Genomic DNA, 19,479 nt, shown 5'->3' on the forward strand with positions numbered 1-19,479 from the left:
ATTGCTTGTAAACTGTTTGTCTGTATTTTGCAAAACATGAAAAAAAACATTCTTAAAAAATAAAAAAAATAAACAAATTCCAGAAACAGACACAGGAAACTGGGTTTTTGATGAAGGGTTGTTTATTTTTGGTAGTTTTATATTTTAGATATTTTTTATTATTTTCCATTTTTTTACAAAAACATAAGTTATAAAACTATATAGTTTATAAAACTACATAGTTTTATTAATATTTACAACAAAAAGTTCAACTCCATCCAACATTTAGTTTAGTCTTTTGGATTTCGATGGAGTGGGAAACAGTTAGACTATCTGTCAAGTTTTAATTGCTGTCTGTGAGCTTTCTCCTCACTTCCTGTTTTGTGTTAGAACAGGAAGTGAGAGAAGCCTCTCCAGTGGGGACACAGATATCAATAAAAACATATCAGGTTTATACTGATTTCTATGTCCCCTTGGGTAGATTTCTTTCAGGTGTTAGAATATCCTGAAGAAACAGCAGTAGCAACCAGAACAGGGGTTCTAACTCTTTCCCACTCTATCCAAATCTAAAAAAAAAAAAGAAAACGTTTGTCTGGAGTCAGACTTTACCGCTGGTCATCAACACAAATACACAATGACAAATCAGAATCATGTTCCAGGCCAAAGGTCAAAACCGGAAATCACAAGAGGAAAGTACCACATTGAAATGATCAAGCCTTATTGTTGGCTCTGTTCGATGTACAGTTCTTCACTGATCAGCTGATGCGTGATGTCATGTGCAGCCTTTTCCATGTCTAGCTTCCGCAGGGCTTTTAGAAGGGTATTGATGTCAAATTGACCTTTCTGGTACCAGGCTTGCAGCATGGCACTGTACTGATTATTGACATTGTTAGGGTTGTCCGCTTTAGCTGTTTCAATTTCATTAAGCCTCAGTCCCAGAGAGTACATTAAACTCTCAAACCCTTTTGTGGGAACACACCGCACAATAATGGGCCATGATTTAAAGATGTCTGTGAAGAAAACAAGACAGAATGTGTTAGGCTAAAGAATATGTTTATTCTATTACTCCACATATTTCAAGTTTATATTTTAGTGTTTACTTCACTTGGTTTACAATACTTTCACAGCTTTATACGATCTCTGCATCAATTTTCAGTATCCCCCAATCACCAGCAGCACATACCTTTTCTTCACTCTTCTGACATTACATGTAGCTGCTGGGAAAGACTAAAAACAGTCCTGCGTGAGGTCTGAGTTGCCCTAGTAGTCACAGCTTACACTGGACTGAGGCCACATATGATAGCAATGGGCTAACCACTAAGCACCAGCACTGTCTCATGAAGGAGAAATACCATACCTGGCAGTAGAGGATATTTTCCTTACTCTCTTTGGCCGGACAAATCAACAGGTAGCAGAGGAAAGGATGTTAGGGGATCAGAATTTCAGAGACTACGGGGTTGATTTACTATAACTGGAGAGAGCTTCCAGGTTTTTTTTTTGTCAAAGCTTAATTGAACAAGTTGAAGTTAGAAGCTAATTGGCTACCATGCACAGATGCACCAGTTTTTTGCACTCTAGTTTTAGTAAATCAACCCCTATGCCTTCTATTGTATAATGTACAAACTATGTAACTCACAAAAATATAACATCAGCAAGGTTCCACCTTCCATTCAACCAAGCATGCATGCTCTGGTGACCTGAGTATCATTTTTTGGGTCCCAGATAGTTGCCAGGATATTTGACTAATAGTCCAGTTGTGTCAATGCAGTACAAAGCAACATGTCTTTATTAATACTGTCCCCTTCATCTGCACTTCCCTTGCACTTGTTAAGCCGCTCTTTCTAGTGCTGACCATACACCCACAGATTACTTTTCTAACATATCCTGCCATCCATGCTAAGCAATGTTGATAGCATTGTATTGGCAGCTCTGGCTATCAAGAAGACCCAAATGGTGCCGGCATCTAACTTAATGCAGCTGCTGTTTAACGATCAAATTTCCAACAGGCTACTTCGATTTTCTTCAATCGAAGGATGTTGGGTGAAGTGGTGCTGACAGGGCCACCCACTGATCAAGTTTTGTACAGTTCATTAGAATCTGTCCAAAGTTTGCTTAGTGTATGGTTAGCTTAAGCACCAATGTGTGACTTTTGATATACATCGGACTGAGGACCCTCCCTCTCCTTCAACATGTGACAAAGCTGAGTTCTTGAGCAGCCAACGGCCAAGCACTGTTACATGGGGAGGAATGCCCATTGGCCAAAGTGACTGGGCATGCTTATGTTAAGAATGATTGTCCAGTGCCCAGATCTCCCAAACACAATCTTATGTCTATGCGGGGCTCTAAAGGTAACTGTTGATTGGTCTATTAATGGCACTAAATGTAATTGTTGATTGGTCTCACTGGGCACTGCACTTTAAACATTGTTTGTTACATGAGCATATATCTAAGATGTTACCTAAATACTACATACAGTCAGGTCCATAAATATTGGGACATCAACACAATTCTAATCTTTTTGGCTCTATACACCACTAGAATGGATTTGAAATGAAACAAACAAGATGTGCTTTAACTGCAGACTTTCAGCTTTAATTTAATGGTATATACATCCAAATCAGGTGAACTGTGTAGGAATTACAACTGTTTGTATATGTGCCTCCCACTTTTTAAGGGACCAAAAGTAATGGGACAGATTAACAATCATAAATCAAACTTTCACTTTTTAATACTTGGTTGCAAATCCTTTGCAGTCAATTACAGCCTGAAGTCTGGAACGCATAGACATCGCCAGACGCTGGGTTTCATCCCTGGTGATGCTCTGCCAGGCCTCTACTGTAACTGTCTTCAGTTCCTGCTTGTTCTTGGGGCATTTTCCCTTCAGTTTTGCCTTCAGCAAGTGAAATGCATGCTCAATCGGATTCAGGTCAGGTGATCGACTTGGCCATTGCATAACATTCCACTTCTTTCACTTAAAAAACTCTGGTTGCTTTTGCAGTATGCTTCGGGTCATTGTCCATCTGCACTCTGAAGCGCCATCCAATGAGTTCTGAAGCATTTGGCTGAATATGAGCAGATAATATTGCCCGAAACACTTCAGAGTTCATCCTGCTGCTTTTGTCAGCAGTCACATCATCAATAAATACAAGAGAACCAGTTCCATTGGCAGCCATACATGCCCACGCCATGACACTACCACCACCATGCTTCACTGATGAGGTGGTATGCTTTGGATCATGAGCAGTTCCTTTCCTTCTCCATACTCTTCTCTTCCCATCACTCTGCTACAAGTTGATCTTCTTCTCATCTGTCCATAGGATGTTGTTCCAGAATTTTGAAGGCTTTTTTAGATGTTGTTTAGCAAACTCGAATCTGGCCTTCCTGTTTTTGAGGCTCACCAATGTTTTACATCTTGTGGTGAACCCTCTGTATTCACTCTGGTAAAGTCTTCTCTTGATTGTTGACTTTGACACACATACACCTACCTCCTGGAGAGTGTTCTTGATCTGGCCAACTGTTGTAAAGGGTGTTTTCTTCATCAGAGAAAGAATTCTTCGGTCATTCACCACAGTTGTTTTCCGTAGTCTTCCAGGTATTTTGGTGTTGCTGAGCTCACTGGTGCGTTCTTTCTTTTTAAGGATGTTCCAAACAGTTGATTTGGCCACACCTAATGTTTTTGCTATCTCTCTGATGGGTTTGTTTTGTTTTTTTCAGTCTAATGATGGCTTGCTTCAATGATAGTTACAGCTCTTTGGATCTCATATTGAGAGTTGACAGCAACAGATTCCAAATGCAAATAGCACACTTGAAATTAACTCTGGACCTTTTATCTGCTCCTAGTAAATGGGATAATGAGGGAATAACACACACCTGGCCATGGGACAGCTGAGCAGCCAATTGTCCCATTACTTTTGGTCCCTTAAAAAGTGGGAGGTACATATACAAACTGTTGTAATTCCTACACCTTTCACCTGATTTGGATGTAAATACCCTCAAATTAAAGCTGAAAGTCTGCAGCTAAAGTACATCTTGTTTGTTTCAGTTCAAATCCATTGTGGTGGTGTATAGAGCCAAAAAGATTAGAATTGTGTTGATGTCCCAATATTTATGGACCTGACTGTATGTAATCTCTGAAAAAACAGTGTAGCAGCTTGTGTGAAGGGTACATGCCCACTTACTTTCTTCTTTTGTTTCTTTATCGGTCCCTTCTTTAAACTCCAATTTAATGCGTCTTTGAAGCAGGTCACCTTTGGCCTCATCATGGTCTTCATTTCCCTTGCAGATATGTATAGTTAGCTGTGAGCATAAAACAATGAGTGTGAACTATCCCACTGGCGTTCACATTAATATTTTTATTTGAAAGTCAAATACAGTTAAAAACTATATATAATATAATATATATATATATATATATATTGTGACAGGAAGTCAGGTAAATCTATGGGTGTTGTCACAGACGGGAGATACATTTCTGCCTTGTTTAGACAATTCACCAATTACTATCGGGTGTCGGCTGCGAGAGATAGCCAGAAAGGTTTAGGACGTGGAAAAGGCTTCAGCTATTCAGGATGAGGCAATTAAGGCCTCTATAAGTTATCCAGAGGATGACTACTGATTGCTGCCTCCTGAAGCTGTGTGCGTTAAGGAGAGCAGTGAGCTGAAAGACTTCTGAAGGTGAGGTGATGGACTTTTTCTGTGTGAAAAGAAAACAAATGGACTATTGGTTTTCTGCTGTATGACCAGCAGTGTCTGCCCAGCAGTAGGTTGGGACAGACTCCATAGGTAGGTTCCTGTGTGTGAAGGTAGACGCCCACATTGGCCAGGGTTTATTTTATGTTTATTTGGATTTATGCTGTTTTGATGCTTGCACTTGTTTGAAGAAAATTGGAAGAATAAACCATAGACTGTTGTTTTCAACCACTCCTCGGCTATCTCTCTGTGTAACGAACCCCCCCAAGGGGTCATCCACACCAGCTACCGAGCGAACCCCTCACAATATATATATATATATATATATACATATATATATATATATATATATATATATACATACACACACACACACACCCTCCAAACTGCAAATGCAAATGGTCAAAGTATGGTCAAATTTCACTAACAGTGGGAATCTTAAATGGGCATTAAATACCAGGAGTGCATTATGTACATAGTGCAGATTTCTGTGGGGTTACACACAGAGTGCAGAGTTCGGAAGTGTGCTACGTATATGGTGCAGAGTTCAGAGGTGCGCTACACACAGAGTGCAGAGTTCAACCATTTTGCACAGCTGCTTACCTCTGCTTCCCAGATTATCATCTCACTTTTACCCCTCTTCTTCTCTAGTACCTCCCTGCACACTGTAGGTGGCTTGCCCTCTATCACTTGCAGGGAGATTAATCAGTTGGGGTGTAGGCATCTGCACTGTGCCCCAGGCACCTGTATCTCCCTTGTCCCCATTCTGTACTTAGTGGAAGCCACTCAGGAGATCAGATCTATGGGAACCGTTGGGAGGCAAGCTGTCAATTGTAAACACAGAAGACAGACCTCTGTGTTTACAAGTGATAGGGGTGAGCAGAAGGCCTGAGCAAAAGGTGGTGGAACAGAGTTCCACCAAGTTTCAGCTGAAAAAAAAAAGCAATATATATTATTAAAAATTTTTGAGATTGGGCAAAGGCCACAAAGGGAATGTATTGTTTTTGATGACTGTGTAGTGTACAGCGTGTGTATGTGATCAGCTAACATGGCTCTAATTATAATATATATATAAATATATTTATGTAGTATCTCACAAAAGTAGGTACACCCCTCACATTTTTGTAAATAATTTTATTATACCTTTTCATATGACAACATTGAAGAAATTACACTTTGCTACAATGTAAAGTAGTGAGTGTACAGCCTGTATAACAGTGTAAGTTTGCTGTCCCCTCAAAATAACTCAACACACAGCCATTAATGTCTAAACTGCTGGCAACAAAAGTGAGTACACCCTTCAGTGAAAATGTCCAAAATGGGCCCAATTAGCCATTTTCCGTCCCCAAAGTCATGTGACTCGTTAGTGTTACAAGGTCTCATGTGTGAATGAAGTGCAGGTGTGTTAAATTTGGTGTTATCGCTCTCACTCTCTCATACTGGTCACTGAATGTTGAACATGGCACCTCATGGCAAAGAACATTCTGAGGATCTGAAAAAAGAATTGTTGCTCTACATAAAGATGGCCTAGGCTAAAAGAAGATTGCCAAGACCCTGAAACTGAGCTAGAGCATGGTAGCCAAGAGCATACAGCAGTTTACCAGGACAGGTTCCACTTAGAATAGGCCTCGCCATGGTCGACCAAAGAAGCTGAGTGCATGTGCTCAGCTTCATATACATAGCTTGTCTTTGGGAAATAGACGTATGAGTGCTGCCAGCATTGCTGCAGATCTTGAAGGGGTGGGGCGTTAGCCTGTCAGTGCTCAGACCATACACCGCACACTGCATCAAATTGGTCTGCATGGCTGTCCCAGAAGGAAGCCTCTTCTAAAGATGATGCATAAGAAAGCCCGCAAACAGTTTGCTGAAGACAAGCAGACTAAGGACATGGATTACTGGAACCATGTCCTGTGGTCTGATGAGACCAAGATGAACTTATTTGGTTCAGATGGTGTCTAGCGTGTGTGGCTGCAACTAGGTGAGGAGTGCAAAGACAAGTGTGTCTTGCCTACAGTCAAGCATGGTGGTGGGAGTGTCATGGTCTGGGGCTGCATGAGTGGTACCGGCACTGGGGAGCTACAGTTCATTGAGAGAACCATGAATGCCAACATGTACTGTGACATACTGAAGCAAAGCATGATCCCCTCCCTTTGGAGACTGGGCCACAGCGCAGTATTCCAACATGATAACGACCCCAAACACACCTCCAAGATGACCACTGCCTTGCTAAAGAAGCTGGGGGTAAAGGTGATGGTAAAGGTGATGGACTGTCTCCAGACCTAAACCCTATTGAGCACCTGTGGGCATCTTCAAAAGGAAGGTGGAGAAGCGCAAGGTCTCTAACATTCACCAGCTCTGTGATGTCGTCACGAGTGGAAGAGGACTCCAGTGGTAACCTGTGAAGCTCTGGTGAACTCCATGCCCAAGAGGGTTAAGGCAGTGATAGAAAATAATGGTGGCCACACAAAATATTGACACCTTGGGCCCAATTTGGACATTTTCACTTAAGGGTGTACTCACTTTTGTTGCCAGCAGTTAAGACAGTAATGGCTGTGTGTTGAGTTATTTTGAGGGGACAACAAATTTACACTGTTATACAAGCTGTACATTCACTACTTTGTATTGTAGCAAAGTGTCATTTTTTCAGTGTTGTCACATGAAAAGATGTAATAAAATATTCACAAAAATATGAGGGGTGTACTCACTTTTGTGAGATACTATATATATATATAATTTCTGCCAAATTATAAGTTAAATTTAAGTCTAATTAAGTAACTATCTTTTAGGAGTCTGCATTCGGCTATGTAACCAGCTTGAAATGCTTGTTTAATTCTATTCCAGACATAATGTAGTTTACTAAAGCAAATGTATTACCAAGGCAACCTATATCGTTAAAAGGCTAAGCAAATAGTGAAAAGTCAAGGTACAAACAGGTTTATTTGCATAGAGTGAAAGTGAAAATTTGCACTTCTAAAGAGAAGAAGCATATACCATGTGTGAAATACATGAAGTGATACAACCAATCAGATCCCACTGGCCATTTTTTAAAGACAGGCCTGAAAATAAAAGCTGGCTCTGAATTGGTTGTTGCCGCAATAACAGCAGTGTTAGATAATGTCAGTTATGTGCCTGCAGTGTTATCCTTCTGAAGTGCTCAGCCACATGCTACTCCTGGCTCATCCATCCTCTATATTAAATTATAAATTGCTTTGGATCCACAATAATGTTTACTGTATTATTACATTCTTTTTTATACTACCCACAAAATACATTACATACTTACTTTTCCAAAGAGTTTAGACCCTAAAAAAAAAAAAAAAAAAAGACAAAATAAACAGCAGTTATGGCATGCTCTATACATAAGGTCAACTTAAAAAAGAATACATTGAATTTTATATTTGGCTAATGTTCATATAAGGTGTTGTAGGATGTGAATATTTTATATTTGGTTAGCCACATGTGTTTTTAGGTAACAAATATTAGTTTCTGTACCCCATACATAAAAGAAGATAGACACAACATCAAACTGCAGAATTATCATACTAATCCTAAAGTGGTTGTAAGAGGGCACAAGGTTTTTTTTACCTTAATGAATTCTATACATCAAGGTAAAAAACCTTCTGTGTGCAGCAGACCCCCATCCCCCTCCCAATACTTGCCTGAGTCCCCTCTTAATCCAGTGATGTCCACGAGAGTCTCAACTCTCTGGGGACTCCCACTCCTGATTGGCTTTTGGCAGGAGAGGGTGCCACTGTCTCCCGCTGCTGTCAATCACAGCCAATGAGCCAAGAGTCAATCAGGAGATGGAGGGGGCAGAGCCGAGCCGCGGCTCTGTGTGTCCATTCAGGGAGTGCCCCTATATCAATTTAAAGAATGATCAGTGCATACGGGCATGTCTCTACTGTCTGATCACACAGGTTTATCTACTACAGGGATCCTCAAACTACGGCCCTCCAGCTGTTTTGCGGGACTACACATCTCATGAGGCATTGTAAAACTCTGGCATTCACAGACATGACTAGGCATGATGGGAATTGTAGTTCCTGAACAACTGGAGGGCCATAGTTTGAAGACCCCTGATCTAATCTTGGGGGGACAACAAAAATGTCATGGATGGATTGCTTTCATAAGACCGGTTGGCCTGAACATTACTGCTCTAAGCTCACTTATTTATGCCCAACAGAAATACACACTCCTGGTGATTCTCTTGACCTGTATACAAACCCTAACAGACTTCCATGATCTGCTCCCTTTTTATCCTGTTACTGAAAGCTATTATTATTATTATTAATGTTATTATTTCTTTAAGAGAAGTGAAAAAAATACCTGTTCTAATGTCAGAAATTCAGAGCTGTCCTGTGTCCACAGCGCACTCCCTATGTTATCCCAGGGAGAGTAGTTAGCCCACTCGGCTCTTATCTTGGGACTATAAAATGCCTTCATGTTGTGGAGATGGGAACGTGGGTGGGTCTGAGTAGTTTGGCAAATAAAGCAAGGCAGGGCTGACACCACATAAAAACTATGACGTTGTTTTACTAAAACTGGAGAGTGCAAAATCTTGTGCAGCTTTCCATAGACACCAATCAGCTTCTTGTTTTTGTTTTGTCAAAGCTTAGGGCCCTTTCCCACAGGCGGACCGTTCAGATTCGCCTGTCAGTTTTTTTGGCGGATCTGAACGGTCCCCCCATGCATCTCTATGGGGGCATCGGATGTCAGCGGAGACATGTCCGCTGACATCCGATCCAATCCGTCAAATCTGGATGGATGGAAACCCTATTTTCCATCCGTCCAGCGGATCGGATGGGATCGGATGAGAACGGACCGACGATTCCCCCATAGAGATGTATGGGGCTCTGACAGCTGTGTCTCCGCACACAGCGCAGAGAACAGCTGTCATTCTCCTGCTCAGCGGGGGATCGGCGGATTGATCCCTCGCTGAGATAAACGGAGTCCATCCGACGGACATCCTGTGTGAAAGAGCCCTAATTGAACAAGCTGAAATTAGAAACTGATTGGCTACCATGCACAGCTGCACCAGATTTTTCACTCTCCAATTTTAATCATTTGTTGCCGGCTGATATCAGGAGATAAATCTATTTCTGGCAGTTCAACAGGTACTTGTAGGGTCTTTAAAGTTGATAAAACATGGGGAAATTTGCATGTATTGCAGAGATGTACTGTATATTTTGCCTTGACAGATTAAAAAGACAAAAGTGCAAGCGCAGCCAACCATAGTGTAGTAAATAAAAACATATTTTTTTGATATAAAAGTGCAGTAATAAAATCATAAACATTTGGGAAGCAAGGCAAGAACAAGCAATAAGCTAAACTCAGTCTCTACATATCTGTGGCCAGTGGCTGGGAATGCTGGTGGCTGAAGAACTGTGGGTGAAGTCAGGATCGCTGACACCGGACTTTTCACTTCTTTTGCTGCACGGACTCGTTCTTTTCTTGCTTCTCAAGCATTTGTGAGTGTATTACTGCTCTTTTTTACTTAATAAATCTGTATTTATTTACTGCAGTATGGTTGGCTATGCTGCTCTTCCACCTTTGTCCTGATTTTGAAACACTTTGTGCTAGTGCTACAATTTAGTTGCTTCTCTGGGGGCTACCTTAGCTACAATTTAATAATTAGTGTGATTTGTGATATTACATTGAATTCTCCATTTAGTCATTATTTCCTTTATTATATATGTACAATAAATATTTCTCTATTCCTCCTTTTAAAGTGGTTGTATCCCCTGTGTAAAAAAAAAAAGAAAAAAAAAAAGAAAAACCCTGCAGGACAATGGCATAATATGTTAGTACGCATTGCATACTAGCACATTATGAAATACTTACCTTAGAACAAAGCCCCCACGCAGTCACCGGACACCGCTGAGGGAGCTGACATGTTCCCTCTGCGTCTCTTCCAGGTTCGGCAGCTCCAGCGTTGTGAGTGTCCGGAGCCGCGATGACGTCACTTTCCGGCTAGGAGCAAGCAAGGAGCTCTGAAGGTCCGGCATGATACGCCGGACCTTCAGAGCGCATGCGCCACTGGTGTCAGCGGCTGCATGCAGGGTGAATATCTTCTAAACCATGCAGGTTTAGGAGATATTAATATTAAAAGTAAGCCTTATTATAGGGCTTACCTGTATGTAAAAATGAAAAAGCGGAGTGTACTACCACTTTAATACCTATATTTTTTTTCACGTCTTCCATTGATCTGTATTACTATAATGTGCACTTTACTATGCCTATATCCCATTGATCCTCACCTGTGTCATTGCTCCTCTTCTTCTTCCGATAAACACAAAAAGCAATGATGACGATGAGAATGATCAATGAAACTACAGAGGCTGCTATGATAATATCTGAAAAATAAATGAGAGTAGCCAATAGTAAGATTGCTTTGTAAAACAAGGAGAGGTCCACATTAGGAAATATTGCCGAGTAAGTAGAGTGATAAAGTCAGAGAAATTGGAAAATAATGACATGTATACACAAATAGCATTAAATGCCCTGTGACTGCACCACTTGGAATATATTTCCTGACCTATGGTCTAATAGCTGGAGCTAAAGGAAATGTATAGGGTATATTCAACAAGCACGCATTTTGAACACGCCATTTGATGTCATTTTGACATTCCTAAATATTTTATTTTGCAGTTAATCGTTTTGCGAATAGGCCAGCAGAGGGAGCTCCCAGTCACTCAGTGCTATTACTCAGTCTCTCTACAAAAAAGTTTTGAGATTGGGCAAAGGCCACAAAGGGAATGTATTGCTTTTGATGACTGTGTAGCATAAAGCGTGTTTATGTGATCAGCTAACATGGCTCTAATTTTATATATATATATATATATATATATATAACACCTACAAAGTTTTTTTCAAGCAGGGACATGCAGTGAAAAAATGATTATATCTAGCTGAATTCTATCACATTTAACATTAGAATACATTGCATGTGCACCTTAGAAGATAATGGCATACAGTAGCTCCTGGGTAATACAGGGAGAGCTTACCTCTTGTGCTAGAGGAAGAACTTGGAGGGGTGCACTCTTTATCCGATGTTGGATTGCAGGGCGCCTTTGACACATCTTCTGGGCAGCTAAAAAAATAATTGTGTAGATGAGAATAAAAACAATTAGGTGGAGGTGAAATAGATTTTTTTAAGCTTTTTTAGACAATTTTAACAGAGACAGGTAAAAGCACTTAAAATGAATCTAAAACCAAAAAGCTTTAACCATTCCCTACTTTATCCAAAATGAAAAAAGTTAAAATGGACACAGGCACCACTCCCAATTTGATTTCCATGTGGGTGCGGGTGCAGGTGTGTGTCTCTGAACGCAGGCATTGTAAGTTCAGAGACACGCACCGGCACCCTCGCAGATGTCAAATTGGGAGAACCCGCTGTGTCCGTGCAGCCGCTGCATCTCAATTAACATGAATTGGGCTGCCTGTACATGGATACACAGACCTCTGTGCAGCCCATGCAAGCAAACTTACAAATATGCCCTAGCGAACGAGGCCTTACAGTGGTTGCTAGTAGATGCATACCCCCCACACACACATCAGTGGTACCATAAATATATACTTACTTTAGTTTTACTTTAAAGAGGTACTAAACCACACCGTTTAAAAAAAAAAAAAAAACCTGCAAGACAATTGCATCATGTGCTTGTATACATCACATACTAGCACATTATGAAATACTTACTAAAGAATGAAGCCCTCTAGCAGTGCGTTGTCGCCGCTGACAGGACTTTCATCTACACCCAGGCTTACTTCCCGGTTTGAGTGCCCTGGCCATCTCATTGGCCGAGCAGCGATGACGTCACGGCTGCAGCTGGAAGCTCTGAAGGGATGGCACAGGTATACCATCCCTTTAGAGCAGGGATGGGGAACCTAAGGCCCGGGGCCGTATGCGGCCCTCGAAGTCATCTGATCCGGCCCCCCGTGCAGCTGAGTCTCAGCTGATCTGTCAGAATGGAGCTGATGCTTCTTGTATAGTTCCGGCTGAGTGAGTCACAGTGGAGTGATATCAAATGAACTATGCCTGTGACCAATACAGGAAACATCGCCTCTTCCTCCAGCGCGGCGCCGCTGCTAGCCAGCATTTCCCACCAGCAGTACACACAGCAGTACCAGCCAGAACCAGCAGTACCAGCCAGAATCAGCAGTACTCGCAACAGTACCAGCCAGAGCCGGCAGTACCAGCCAGAATCAGCAGTACCAGCAGTACTCACTGCAGTGCCAGCCAGGAACAGCAGTACCAGCCAGAGCCAGCAGTATTCACAACAGTACCAGCCAGAACCAGCAGTATTCACAGCAGTACCAGCCAGAACCAGCAGTACTCACAGCAGTACCAGCCAGAGCCAGCAGTACCTACAGCACAGTACCAGCCTATGTCAGCAGTACCCACAGCAGTACCAGCCAGAACCAGGGGTACCAGCCAGAGCCAGCAGTACTCAACAACAGTACCAGCCAGAACCAGCAGTGCCAGCCAGAGCCAGCAGTACTCACAGCAGTACCAGCCAGAGCCAGCAGTACCTACAGCACAGTACTAGCCAAAGCCAGCAGTACTCACAGCAGTACCAGCCAGAACCAGCAGTACCAGCCAGAGCCAGCAGTACTCACAGCAGTACCAGCCAGGGCCAGCAATACCTACAGCACAGTACCAGCCTGTGTCAGCAGTACCCACAGCAGTACCAGCCTGAGCCAGCAGTACCCACAGCACAGTACAAGCCAGCCGTACCAGCCTGAGCCAGCTGTACCCACCAGCAAGACCCGCCAACAGTTATTTTCAAAACTTACCACCACAAAGATTTGAGTGCACTGCAGACTGACCGACGCAAACATGAAAAACCAGGTGCGAGTAGCATCATCAATACCAGCTAACATCACACACCTCACCAAAGAGAAGCAGTTGAAGCCATCACATTAGGGGTGAGTTAATTAAATATTTGACCAAATATAACAGGCACATTTTTAAGTTGATAATTTTATACGGCCCCCGAATGATTTTATAAATACCCAAATGGCCCTTAGCAGAAAAAAGGTTCCTCACCCCTGCTTTAGAGTGACGTCACCGGCTGCATGAAGAATATTTCTTTAACAGTGCAAGTTTAGGAGACATTCACTGTACCTACAGGTAAGCCTTATTATAGGCTTACCTGTAAATACAAATCTAAAAGAAGATTTTACTACCACTTTAACTTTAAACGGGATGAGTAGTAGTGTTTGAATGTGTCACCTATTTTAAAACCAGATACATTTTTTTGGGATTTATTCAAGCTGAGCTCCAGCAAACAGCTGAATGACCAGTTGAAACACGTCAGGCAGCTGTTTTACCAGCCAGAAGATTTGTATTTCTCTGCATTCTAAAGCTTTGGCTGATTAAGAGAGTGTGCAGACAGAAACTCTGCAGTGTGTTTTTCTTGTACTCCATCTACATTGTTGTGCATTGTATCGCTGTCACCTTGTAGAGAATTGTCTGATGTATAACAAACTGACACCTCACCTGTCTATACAGGGCAAGCAGATCTCACATGGCTGGTCTGGAGGACAGAAGGTTCCATTCTTGCAGTGGCAGACGGTGTTTTTAGTGATGGTACAGTGGGACACTTCTTCTTGATCTGTAAAGACACAAAAATAAAGTACATTGTGGGTTCAAGTGTACTAGAGCCTACATTTGAGCATACCTGTGATCATTTTCTCAGCCCTGATTTATAAATAGCTACCTGTGCTCATAGGCTCAGTCCTGATTTATATACAGCATATCAGTGTTCATAGGCTCAGTCCTGATTTATATACAGCATATCTGTGTTCATAGGCTCAGTCCTGATTTATATGCAACATATCTGTGTTCATAGGCTCAGTCCTGATTTATATACAGCATATCAGTGTTCATAGGCTCAGTCCTGATTTATATACAGCATATCTGTGTTCATAGGCTCAGTCCTGATTTATATGCAGCATATCTGTGTTCATAGGCTCAGTCCTGATTTATATACAGCATATCAGTGTTCATAGGCTCAGTCCTGATTTATATACAGCATATCTGTGTTCATAGGCTCAGTCCTGATTTATATACAGCATATCTATGTTCATAGGCTCAGTCCTGATTTATATACAGCATAACTGTGTTCATTGGCTCAGTCCTGATTTATATACATCATATCTGTGCTCATAGACTCAGTCCTGATTTATATACAGCATATCAGTGTTCATAGGCTCAGTCCTGATTTATATACAGCATATCTATGTTCATAGGCTCAGTCCTGATTTATATACAGCATATCTATGTTCATAGGCTCAGTGTTGATTTACACATAACATACCTTTATTCATAGGCTTGGCCCTGACCTATATAGAGCATACCTTTGTTTAATCAGCAACAGACACAGGAGTGACAGGAGGTCTGAGGACAGACAGTGGGTGTTTGGTGGACCGGTCTGGTGGTGAGTTATGGAAGAAGATAACAGTATATATAACGTATATTTTCTAAATTTTATATTTATAAAAAATAATGGATGTGGGGGCCTTTTGTTGGGCGCAATTTTTGTTTTGGGGGGGGGGGGGGCGCAACATTTCATTCTTGGACCCAGGCAGCACAATGTCTTGGGCCAGCCCTGTATATGTTCATGTGTATATGTATGAATTTCGCTCTCTCCTTGTGCCTTATTTGCCTTATTATGCCTTATTATGAGAATGTAATGTTTGGGGTCTTCCCCTCTAATGTGGTTTAATATTCTTTTACTTTAATCTCCTTTTTACGGCATATTGCATTTTGCTAAAAATTCTAAATAATTAATCAAAAAACCAACCAAAAAGAATGAGAGGTATGTGCAGGAACCTCACAGTTTACAAGTAACATTGTATTAGATTTAGAGACAGGCTCCCTTTAAAGGTAAGCTACACCAACAATTGACGCTGAATCAGCCATCACCTTCATATATTTGTTGGATTTGTTGTCAGTAGTTCCTGCTGTAATCGCTATATCCATCCTCTCCTATGAGGCCAAAATAAAGGTGTCACACTCTTCCTGGTGGACTTCCAAGCTATTGTTTATCCTACATCACAGATCTATTGGAGGAGAGTGACACCATCACTTGGTTATATAATAGCTTTAGCAGAGTCCCTGAGCCATGACAAGCCTTACCTCTTGATTCATCATCCCGCCACTTGTGTAAGCAAAAAAAAAATGACAAGTTTTGGGTGGGGTTGACCTTTTATTCACGAATCACAGAACAAGGTAATATTACATTGAGCTCATTTTTCCTAGACTATAGGGGGTTCATTTTCAAGATGTACATCATCTTCTTCTCGATGGGCTTTTTAGTTATGGGCTAAACTGTATGGACTCTTGAGTCGGCTTATAACCGTTCTTACTGCTAAAAATCATTCCAACTTAATAATTAGGTACCTTTGGCACCATATAAATAGTGCGTCCGCATATCAATACGAAACATATGTTTTAGACCACAGGTGTCAAACACAAGGCCCGCGGGCCGAATGCGGCCCCCCAGGCCATTTCATGTGGCCCTCGCACCTCTCCTGCAGCTGCAGCACCCCCCTTGTTTCTGCCCCCACCTTGTCTCAGTAGTCCGCAGCAGAGAGGACAGAACTCCTTTGCCAGATCCAGAGCTTCTCTGTGCAGCTGCAGAAAGGCTCGCCTTTACCCAACCCCCCTTCCCAGCAGTCCGCAGCAGAGAGGAGGGCAGAACTCCTCCTACAGATCCTGCACCTCTCTGTGCAGCCGCTACACCACCTTGTCTATGCCTCCCCTGATCTGAGCATTTAGCAGACTCTGGAAGCTGACTCCAGCCGGACTCTGGTCCTCCTCCAGACCCTGTACTTCTTTCCGGATCCACCCACATCTTCTTCCTGGCAGCAGCACAAGGTAAGGAGGTGCATTGTGATGTAAGGAAAAGGTGGGTGACTCTTGACTTGTGGGGGAGCTCTTGAGTCTTGACATCTCATGTAAGGTTGTAAGGGGGGTGGGGTGCTCTGGACAATCTAGTCTTACAGATATAACCGGCCCTTTGAGGGCAACCATAATGCTGATGCGGCCCGCGATGAAAATGGAGTTTGACACCCCTGTTTTAGACTATGTGTTTCTCCTGTACCAGACACTAAGGGGTTAATCTTTACACATACATCATCCTCTTCTTGATAGGACTTATAATTATAGGTCAAATAATATGGGTTAATTACTCATTGGAGTTACGAAGATATACTTTTTAACCGCTTGCCGACCGCCGCAAGTAGATATACTGCGGCGGTCAGCCCCTCACAGGCAAAGTGACGTATATATACGTCACTAGCCTGTGAGGCTCTGGGGAGCGAGCGCGCGCCGCCGGCGGCGCGCTCCCGTTCCCGCACGGTCATGGTCCCCCCGCGCGTGTGACCGGCGGACCCGATGTCCGCCGGTCACTCTGCGATCGTCGGGGGAGAGGGAGAAAGGCAGGCAGCTTGTGTAAACAAGCTGCCTGTCATTCTCCCCTGTGTAGAAACACTGATCATACGGTTCTACTATGTAGGACCGTTGATCAGTGTTCCTACAGCTCAAGCCACAGCCAATCACAGTTAGAATCACGCCCCTAGGGACACACACAGCCCCTCCCTCTCAAATAAAGTTAACCCCTTCACTGCCAGTGTAATTTTACAGGAACAGTGCATATATATAGCACTGATTACTGTAGAAATATCCCTGGTAACCCCAAAAGTGTCAAAAATGTCAGTCAAGGGTCCGATCTGTCCGCCCCAATGTCGCAGTACCGCAAAAAAAAAAAATCGCAGATCGCCGCCATTACGCGTAAAAAAAAAACAACAAAAATGACAAAAATCTTTCCCTTTGTTAGTAAACGCGATAACTTTTGTGCAAACCAATCAAAATACGCTTTTTGCAATTTTTTTTACCAACCATATGTAGCAGAAAACAAATTGTCTGAAAATGTTAAAAAATTTAGATTTTTACTTTTTTTTGGGGGGGAATTTCATATAAAAAAATGTGAAAAATATTGTTATTTTTGCAAAATTGACGCTCTTTTTTTGTTTATAGCGCATGATCATAAAATCGCACAGGTGATCAAATACCACCAAAAGAAAGCTCTGTTTGTGGGAAAAAAAGGATGTCAAATTCATTTAGGTACAGCGGCGCACGACCGCGCAATTGTCCGTTAAAGTCACGCAGTGCCGAATCACAAAATACCCCCTGGTCTTTTAGCAGCCAAATCCTCCGGGGCTTAAGTGGTTAATTGTAACAATTTTGTGAAGATTTTTTCACTGTTTATAAATACATCTTTGATTGTATCTTTTCCAAGTGTACTTATACATCCGAGATGATGGCAAGCTTTTACATGTGATTTTTTGAAGGTTACTTATCTATTTATTATACATATAAACATGAATATAAACTTTTCTCGTATGCATGTCAGATTTCAGTGGTACGGGTGTCAGGGGGGAAGAGAGATTTTTTAGTGTTCAGTTGATTTCCAACTAACATCACTGAGGTGTGTACACTGTCAGTACAGATTACACAGAAACATTTGCCTCGTAGATGGATTATGTTTTTTTTTTAGAAACCATAAATGAAGGTGAAACAGCACCCTTTCTATCAAAAACAGAAACAAAACATGGTAACCTAATAATTGTTACAGTTAAACATGAAATGCTCTGTCTTGCCTGAATTTCATTTTTAAGGAAACACTAAGGATCGTTCCAGATGAATTAGGAATTGCCAGCAGCAGATTCACTGACATTCAACTTCCATTAGCAATAGAAGAGTGACACATCTCTGGTCCAGACAGCGATGGAACAACTCCATAGGATAATGTAGGTTCAATTTTACGGATTCTGTCCTTGGAAACACGCCACTATTGATAGAACTGCCAATGTGACATCAGACTAAGCATCGTCTCAAGGTTCTGCAACTTTCACCGAAGCAGTAAGCTTATGGCCTTGTGCTCCATTCCTGGAATGTCTGAGAACTTCAATTCTTAATAACAGCAGGACATACATAATAGATGTTGCATTCAAATTGGTGTTTATAAAGAAAGTACTTACCATCACGGCATGTTTCGCAGCTGAGGCACTCGGGCAACCCTGACGCAAATTGGCTAAAAGTGCCTTCAGGACAAATCTCACATGATCCCCTTGTGTATGGCACAATACAATCTTCTGTAACATAACTACCTTCAAAAGGAAAAAAAACGTTTTAGTCAACACTCTGATCAATTTATAAGAGCTGATTGATTATGCAGAGAGAAAATCCAATCGGATGACAGACAGGACAGTGAAGAGAAAACAGGACAGGAACTAAACAGACAAGGAGTCACTGCTCAAGGTGGTGTAATTGCCTGATGACTCACACAGGTGCATGCCCCGGCTCGCCTCCGTGAAAACTTGATAAAAGAAAAGAAATTGGCAGCACTCCAGGTTGAGTCAAAATCCAGGTTTATTGACTGGACATCCAAATATGACAATCGTGACAAGGTAGACGCGTTTCACACACTGACTGTGTGCTTAATCATTACCATAATGATTAAGCACACAGTCAGTGTGTGAAACACGTCTACCTTGTCACGATTGTCATATTTGGATGTCCAGTCAATAAACCTGGATTTTGACTCAACCTGGAGTGCTGCCAATTTCTTTTCTTTTATCAGGACAGGAACTAACACCTTATATCAAAAGTGTATCCATATATGTGGCTGCCGTTAGGATATTCAGTGGAGCATAGCCCCACATATTCAACCTGGTAACCACCTAAGGACCGCAAGGTTTTACCCCCTTATGACCAGGCCATTTTTTGCGATTGGGCACTGC

General features: G+C 42.0%; 1 protein-coding gene across 1 annotated transcript in view; it reads right to left on the minus strand.

Moving 5' to 3' along the window:
• Positions 1-384: 384 nt before the first annotated feature.
• Positions 385-19,479, minus strand: part of LOC309552781 (tumor necrosis factor receptor superfamily member 10B-like) — a 54,347-nt gene continuing 35,252 nt past the window's right edge. The window contains exons 3-9 of the mRNA XM_082253695.1: positions 18,718-18,846; positions 14,171-14,285; positions 11,673-11,758; positions 10,926-11,021; positions 7,952-7,971; positions 4,158-4,275; positions 385-989 (exon numbers count right to left, since the gene is read on the minus strand). Coding sequence (XP_082109821.1) covers positions 697-989; positions 4,158-4,275; positions 7,952-7,971; positions 10,926-11,021; positions 11,673-11,758; positions 14,171-14,285; positions 18,718-18,846 — 857 coding nt within the window. The 3' untranslated portion in view covers positions 385-696. The remainder of the gene's footprint in view (positions 990-4,157; positions 4,276-7,951; positions 7,972-10,925; positions 11,022-11,672; positions 11,759-14,170; positions 14,286-18,717; positions 18,847-19,479) is intronic.

The sequence above is a fragment of the Pelophylax lessonae genome (assembly GCF_965119305.1).
Source record: "Pelophylax lessonae genome assembly, chromosome: 4".
NCBI lineage: Eukaryota > Metazoa > Chordata > Amphibia > Anura > Ranidae > Pelophylax > Pelophylax lessonae.